We start from the raw sequence: 8,103 nt of genomic DNA, 5'->3' as shown, positions 1-8,103 counted from the left end.
TAGTCCATTTCCAGCAGCAGAGCTCCAAAAACTGCTCACTGGATGACAAACTCGTCGAGTTCACCTAGGAACTCGTCGAGTTCATGGTATAACACACAAACTCGGCAAGTTTTTGGCCAGAACGCATCGAGTTTTCCTGTCTGGACAGTTTTTGGCTTTTGAAAAACATGTTTGCATCAAGTATTCAACAAACAAGCCTAGGCTCTGATACCACTGATGGGTTTTGAGCATTCTAACACTTCCTAAGTGTACATGCAACCCTAATAAACCTTGGATCTATGTTTTTCTAAATACATGCAAAATTTGGTTTCCAAGGTTCATAATCCTATCTAGCAAACATATGAACTTTAATCCTAAAAGGATAGCTAGAAATACATACCTTGTAGTTCATTTTGATTCCTTGAAACCTTGTGAGCCTAGCACCCCAAGTGTGATGCCTCAAATGCTTCACACAACACCAAATGCTTTTGGAATGACTTTAGAGAGAATACACACACTTCTAAAATCGGCCTAGCCCTCACTTCTCTTTGTGTAGCCGATTCTGGTGGATAGTATGTTCCTTATATAGTGTTGATACATCTAGGGTTACACCATGTAAACCCTAATGTGTCATGACTCTTCATTTCCATGACCCATGGGTTTGTAACTCCCATGGATCATCCATGGAGCATCCTATGGGTTTAACCCAACTTGATAATCCATGGAGCCTCTTAGCCCACTATACAAGTTATGGATGATTTACATAATCAACCCATATATTTAATTAGTTATCTTTTGATCACTTAATTAATTCTAAATTAATTCTTGATCAAACTAATTAAATAATACTATTAATATATTAGAACTTATAATATATTAATAAACCACAAGTGTTATTTCTCTCATTTAGTCTATCCAATTGCATGGTGCCATGCAACCCAAATGGACCATGCCGGGTCGGGTCAAGAACATACCAAAAATAGTTATGGACTTAGACACCTTATCCAACAGTCTCCCACTTGGATAAGTCTAATAACTATAACTACAAGTATGACTTCAGGAACCGATCGGCAATCGTAGCTCTTCAAGGTCTCTCGGAACTGAGAAGATGATGATACGCCATTTAAGATAAGTGATCATATAATCCTCTGTTCTAGATATCAGCCGGACAAATACATGGAACAATGCCTTACTTATTGTCCAGCAATTTCTTTCCCGATTTCCGATTTATTTGACAACGAACTTAATTGAACATATCAACTTAGTTCTGACTAGGCCCGCTACATAGGTCAAAATAAAATCATCGAGGGGCCCAGATATTAGCTTCTAATCCAAGAAGGAACAGATAAACTTCAACTCATATGTTTGCTCTACTACTTGTTGAATCATACACAAAGGCACGTTTTATAACATCGAGTTACCAATGCGTTTTTTGTACAATCAGTACATAACCAACTCATAGGTAGCAAATCATATCTCTAGGTTTGAAGACTTATATGATATTACCGTCTCACGATCACTCGAGATAAATTCCATGAGGTGATTCCAGTGAGCGTGGGTTGAGTCTAATGCTTAGAACTTATGAGCACTCATGATTTTTGTAGCCATGTCCAACAACTTAGACCTCTACAACCAATCATGACAGTCTTGATTCATACCTACTTCCGACATATGACCGACTGTGCAGGTTCGAATAATATGATATACCAAGCATAATTATTCTGGAAGTCAAAACATGCAAAAGAAATATAGTAAATGATCGACAAGAGATAGCAACACTTTACTCATAAATAAAACACCTTTTATTCATCATCTAATGTCAATTACACTTTACAAATTTCAAGGTTATCTAACTACTAAATCTAATATCATCCTTCATCCCTATGCTTCGAGCATGCTGGAGCACTACTAGAAAAAAGGCCTTTTACGACGCTCATTGCGCGTCGTAAAACGCTCAGACGACGCGCAAATGCGTGTCAAGGAAGGCCCTGTCATAAAGAGAGACGACGCGCATTTACGACGCGCGGTTATGACACGCAATGCGTATCAAGGAAGGCCCTGTCATAAAAGAAGACGACACGCATTTGCGTGTCGTAACCTTACGACGCACGTGTTTATGACACGCAATGCGTATCAAGGAAGCCCCTGTCAAGAAAGGCCATGTCATAAATAAAGATGACACACATTTTTGCGTATCATAATTTTAAATGTTTAAAAAAAATATTATTTATAGATTTACTAATTTTTCATATTAAGTAATACATTAGAAATCTCATAATAATAAATAAAATACCATAAATAACAAAGATAATTCATTTCACTAATATGTCAAATACAAATAATTATTCCAATAGTGAGTAAATGTTATAAAAAAATGAACTCATTTATATACAATTGCATTATTTAGCTTACTATGTGCCAACAACTTCTATCTTTTTCCTTCTCTGCATAAACTTCATTAGCAGCATCCTAAAGAACTTCTATCTTTTTCATCAGCAACATCCTCAAAAACTTCTATCTTTTTCCTTCTCTGCATAAACTTCTATCTCACACTCAATGTAGTTTTAAACATCAGGTTTAAAAAATCAACTTTAAGGTTGCCTTGTTAAAGAGAATGAATAGAATAGATTTCCCTTTTTCACAAGGCATGTGCTTTGCTTGCACATATATATGGAATCATTCTAACAAAAAAAAACTGTTCATGTCAACTACTCCAAGGACTATTATGTAATTTAACATGAAGAATTTTGTCCAGATGAAAGGATTGACTTTAAACTTTATAAAAATCATTTAACAAAACTTACCTGTTTGTGCTGCTGCTGATTCCGGAGCCAATCCGCGACTCCATCACTTGAAATTACAAGCTGTCCACTAACAGAAGATAGCTGAAGATCATGAATAAATAAAAGTTGTTAATAAAACACACAACATGCAAAACATGATATGAATTTGTGTTGTGTGTTTCTTTGAGGGTAGAAGAGTAATTTTACACATACCGTGCCGACAAGTGCGTAAGCTACAACCAAGGGAGGTGAAGCCAGGTAGTTGGCTCTTGTTAGAGGGTGAACACGCCCTTCAAAGTTTCTATTTCCCGAAAGTTTCTATTTCCATAATTTAAGTCAAGTATGACAAAGGGTACAACTGTTAATAATAAAATAAGACACATTAAAATTCCCTAAATGGATGTGTTCAAAATTTTCAAATCTATATTCTCTTAAGAATAATAATATTAATTACCTGCTAACAAATCCAATTGTGTAACTCGATAGGATTACAAGCCTTAGCAAACTCTACACTTTGAAATTCTCCAAAAAGATTTGTTCTCATTTTGATGAGAGACTAACTCTCTTCCCTTCCATAATAAACTTTTCACTACGTTCAAGCTACAGTAAAAAAAAAAATAATAACAGAAATTATTAATATCAGAATCAAATGCAACCATATTCTATATAGTGTGACCAGAAAAAAAAATCATACCTTCTGTCTCAAAAATTCAAGAGAATCCTTCTTTGAAGAGAAATTGGAAAAAATTGAAGAGTTTTCATCGATTAGAGCTTTGAGTTTTTTAAGCTTCAATGATTTCTCAGGTACCTGGCTAAGAAGCTTTCTACAGAGTTTCTTTAGCTTCACTTTTGATTCCGACACATCATCAATTTTTTGTTTTTTTAAAGAATGATCATCTTCCGACTCAGACTCCTCCCTCTCACTGTCGCTAAAAGACGTTTTTGTCCCTTGAAAGCGAACCCCTGCTATTTTCCTTGGGCGATCCTTTATACCAAGTCCCTGTTTTCCAGAAGTTGCTTTATCCTGCAAAAACAACAAAATATGTCAATTTTGTAGATGTTGATTCTTTATTCAAAAGTTGAGGTCTTTTTAGTTTTTATTATTAAAAAAAAGGTACATACTTGTACAAGTTTGTAAAGATTCTCTTGATCCTCTTCATAAAATGCAGTCCTTTTGTTACTATTTTGAGTGATTTCCGATGTGCTGTTAGACTTCTTTCTCTTGGATTGTGCTCCAAGTAATCCTCCAGACACAAATCCAAATTTGTTACCCCACCAGTCTGGAGATATTTCTTTTTCATATTCAGCTGCTAACAAATATTGAGATATTAAAAATATGGTTTTCTTTTTAGTTTTAATACACCACTAAACCATAAAAATAAAGCATAACATGAAGTACAGAATTACCTTGTGTTTCAGGATTATCAGATGCTTCCACCAGCTGTGCTTTATTATAAATATGATCCTTATGATTTCTGATTTTTACTTTGTTTCACTCCAAAATTGGAACTTGGAACATTTTTTTTCAATTTTGGTCCCTAGAATGTTGAAATAAGGACTAAAACTGAAAAAAAAAAAAGGTTTCATGTTTGGACTAAACAAGGAAAAAGCAAAAATTACAGGGACCATTTTTGTAATTTACTACATATAGTGCAGCCATGGCCTACTATGCTGAATCCCTGCTAGTCCAAGTACTTTTGCAGGCAACTGTATACATGAGGAAAGTTATAAAAATGGAAGGCAAAGAGATTAAAAGATAATCAAGGACAAAATCATAATTTTAACTCTAGAGCAAGTATTTTGTGACAACCCCTGAACCAGGCAAATAGATGCCCACCTGCCAATAATCATTGTCACAAATTATTATATAAATAAATAACTAAGCCTACATCTCATAAAACCACTATAGTTTAATGAAAGAAAAAAGGCTGAAAGAAAAAAGATAAAGAAAGGCTGAAAGATGGGTTGGTGAGAGGTGAGCCAATTGTCAGTAAATCATCTTCTACTTGATTTCCATATACATTTATTGCATCAAAAAGGCTGAAAGAACAAAGATAAAGAAAATACAAATGAATGTTGTTTTTTTTTTCAAATATTGTTAAGATAAGAATCAGAATATAAGATATTTGGTAGAATAGATAACTAATAACCTGCTGCCTCTTGTCATGATAAAGGCGGGATCAAACCGAAATCCATGCATCTTTGTTACCCAATATCTGTAGGAAGGTTTCATAAAGAAAAACTTAATTTACCAAGAATCAGGAACACATGTATGATTGTAAATTACAATTTTGGTCCCTGAGTTTAGCACTCTTTTTCGGTTTTGGTCCCTAAAGGGATCTGTTTGCAGTTTTGGTCAAAGGGCAAGATGGTCAGTTGAAAAAATATCAACAACTGGGTGTTAGATTAAATGCTCCAGATATCAAAATTATTATGAAACAATAAAATAAGGGCAATGTCTTCCAAACAAATTCCTTTTGGGACCAAAACTAAGTAAGTGCTAAACTCAGGGAGCAAAATTGTAATTTACTCTTGAAATAATAACTGAAAACAGGGGATAGGTAAGTAGCAACTTATATACCTCAAGGAATCTACTATGAATTGGCGTACAATAGGATGGTTGCAGTTGAAGGTGTTTCCACATCCTGAATAGTTGTAGAACTCTCCCTACAAGATCATAAAATAAATGGTACCTTAAAGTGAGAAAATGACCATCATACCCCCCTTCAACTTCATGAGTGAAACGGGTGTTGGTTGGATGGAATTAAACGATGAAGAAATGCAATATATAGGTACATGGTAATGGAATAAGCAAGATAATGGAATTATGCAATGTAATCAACAATTCCAATACATTTGTCATCATATTCAATCCAACCAAAATAGACCCTTAGTGTACCATAAGTATTAAGAAAGATTGCATCACTTACCTTGAGCCCCTACATTTTATGGAAGCTGTTATAGGTGAAGCTTCATCTTCCAACTCTTCCTTTGGCAGAAGCAGCAGCATACCATTATTTACAGGAGGGGGGTAGGTTCATTTCGGAACGATCCGGTACGGTATACAATTTAGTATGGTATAGTGTACCAAATTCCAAAACCAAAACATGAACTTTGAGTAAATTCGGTGAAATAAAAATAGAACAAAAACAAAAGAAGAATAAGAAGAATGAAGAAGGAGAAGAGTAGAAGTGTAGAGCAGATTTGGATGATGGAATTCAATATGTATTTGTAGGTATACATACATGTTAGTGCTAGTCTGGTACGTATAGACTTTGTAGAAATTGGGAATTGGAACAGTGGTATAGAATACACAAACAATCATTCTAGAAGATGATTTCAAATTGAGTAATATATACGCAATTATAGTACCTAGAATAAGAAATTGAACATTAGTGTGTAAGATGGTTCAGTGAATTAGAAGAATTAAGAGTCGATGTGGAAACAGTCGGCAGTTTCGCGCCATTCCAAAAAATCGGGATACCAATATCAGAAATTGACGTACTAATTTCAGAAATTGAACCCAAAATCGTGTTTTGGAACTATTGGATTACTGAATCAAACTTGTTCCAGATTTCGATTGGGAACTATCTCGACACCGTACCGGTTTGCGATCCAGGTCACATTCGGAACGCTTTCGTACCCGATTGGGTACGAAACGATTTGGTACGCAATTCGTGGCCTTCTGAGCGAATCTAAGGGGTAACTATGAGAGAAACCTTTTCATATATATAAGCATCTGATTTAGGTAAAACCTACACTGGAAAGAAAAAGAGGTCATCGTGATCAAGATCTTGTAGTTTTTTTGGGGGAAACCTAGAACTGTAAACTGAAAAGTAGTAGAAAAGTTATATAGGGGCAAAGAGGAAGGAGATGAGAAACGCGAGGCCATAGAAACATATAGACAAAAGGGAGAGAAAATAATCGTTGATGATAGAGCCTTAGAAGGATTAGAAGCGAATCTAAGGGGTTGAACCCAACCATCGTTGCATCTTCATTCCCCACAACCACCGTCTGGCGTCTTCCTTCATTGGAGCCACCGTCGCCGCCTCTTCTTTCCCTCAAGCCAACATCTCAAACCTTTCTCAAGCAATTTGATTCTTGAGAGAGAGAGAGAGAGCAATCACACCGACAACTGTTTTTTTTTGTGAAGGACCTGAATATCATACACAATAAAGCACCCACACAAAACCTTGATTAGGGTTTGCACATAGAAGGAAGTGAAAGTCGATCGGAGAGGAAGGGGTTTGCAGAGAGAAAGAAGGGAGAGAATGAAGTCGATTTTGGCGGGTGTAGAGAGTAGAGAGGAAGAGGAAGCGAGTGTTCAAAATTTTAGGGGATTTAGTTTCCCCCCTTACCTATCAAGGAGTCCAAAAACGCACGTTTATTAAAATTATAAAGCGACAATTGTAGAGGACGCCCGTTTTATTATAGGTGCCCTCCGTGTTTTTAATATTTTTACATGAGACACTAATTTAAGGACACTCAGTAATGCGCGACCTAAATTCTTCAAATTTTTTAAGAGATGACACTTTTTTAATGTCGCTCTCTAATGCGTAACATAAATCAAAGAGCGTCGTGTTTTGCGCGTCGTAAAAGGCCTTTTTTCTAGTAGTGGAGATGCTTAACCCGATTCAGTCCCTTCGTGAGGGGATCTGCTGGATTCTCATATGATGATGCCCACTTCACCACGAGGAGTCCTTCTTCTATTCAATGTCTGATAAAATGGTATTTTCTATCGATGTGTCTGGATCTCCCGTGATCCCTTGGTTCCTTGGCTAAGATAACATCACTTTCACTATCACAGAAAATTTCCATTGGCTCCTTAATAACTGGTACAACTTCAAGGTCTCCGATGAAGTTCTTCAGCCATATCGCCTCCTTTGCTGCCTCGCTAGCTGCTATATACTCTGATTCGCAAGTTGAATTAGCCACTGTCTCTTGCTTGGAACTCTTCCAAGAAATTGCTCCTCCGTTTAAGGTAAAGACCTAGCCTGACTGAGAGCAGAAATTATCCCTATCAGTCTGAAAACTAGCATCACTATACCCTACAACTCTCAAGTCATCACTCCCACCGAGGGTAAGGACCCAGTCCTTAGTCGTCCGTAGGTACTTGAGGATATTCTTTACCGCAGTCCAGTGTGCCTTGACAGGGTTCCCCTGATACCTGCTAACCATGCTCAAGGTAAAGGCTACATCAGGTCGAGTACACGTCATAGCATACATGATCGATCCTACATCCGAAGCATAAGGTATTCGACTCGTTTATGATATCTCAGCCTCAGTACTAGGGCTTTATGTCTTACTCAATCTAGCATTACTCTGGATGGGTAACTCTCCT

The 8,103-nt window shown here is 36.5% G+C and overlaps 1 protein-coding gene across 1 annotated transcript; it reads right to left on the bottom strand.

The window, feature by feature from the left end:
- Positions 1-2,437: 2,437 nt before the first annotated feature.
- Positions 2,438-5,772, bottom strand: LOC145060034 (G-patch domain-containing protein 1-like). Its single transcript, XM_079007771.1, has 13 exons — positions 5,693-5,772; positions 5,373-5,429; positions 4,913-4,978; positions 4,784-4,802; positions 4,573-4,599; positions 4,458-4,469; positions 4,170-4,203; positions 3,885-4,069; positions 3,457-3,786; positions 3,324-3,362; positions 2,976-3,080; positions 2,784-2,864; positions 2,438-2,521 (listed from the first exon to the last, which is right to left on the bottom strand). The coding sequence occupies exons 1-13, from the start codon at positions 5,770-5,772 to the stop codon at positions 2,438-2,440; spliced, it is 1,119 nt and encodes a 372-aa protein (XP_078863897.1).
- Positions 5,773-8,103: the final 2,331 nt, after the last annotated feature.

This window comes from Lactuca serriola, chromosome 6, assembly GCF_051521515.1.
Source record: "Lactuca serriola cultivar US96UC23 chromosome 6, Lser_US96UC23_V15, whole genome shotgun sequence".
Classification (NCBI taxonomy): domain Eukaryota; kingdom Viridiplantae; phylum Streptophyta; class Magnoliopsida; order Asterales; family Asteraceae; genus Lactuca; species Lactuca serriola.
Note: the sequence above shows the minus strand (reverse complement) of the source record. Positions and strands in the feature narration are given on the sequence as shown.

What these genes read in the sequence shown, in the direction of transcription:
- LOC145060034 (XM_079007771.1), bottom strand. Translation starts at nt 5,772, where the DNA reads ATGCTGCTGCTTCTGCCAAAGGAAGAGTTGGAAGATGAAGCTTCACCT. An exon ending in TCAACTGCAACCATCCTATT is followed by an intron (nt 4,979 to 5,372) that starts GTACGCCAATTC and finishes ACCTTCCTACAG; the next exon opens with ATATTGGGTAACAAAGATGC. An exon ending in ATCTTTACAAACTTGTACAA is followed by an intron (nt 3,787 to 3,884) that starts GTATGTACCTTT and finishes TTGTTTTTGCAG; the next exon opens with GATAAAGCAACTTCTGGAAA.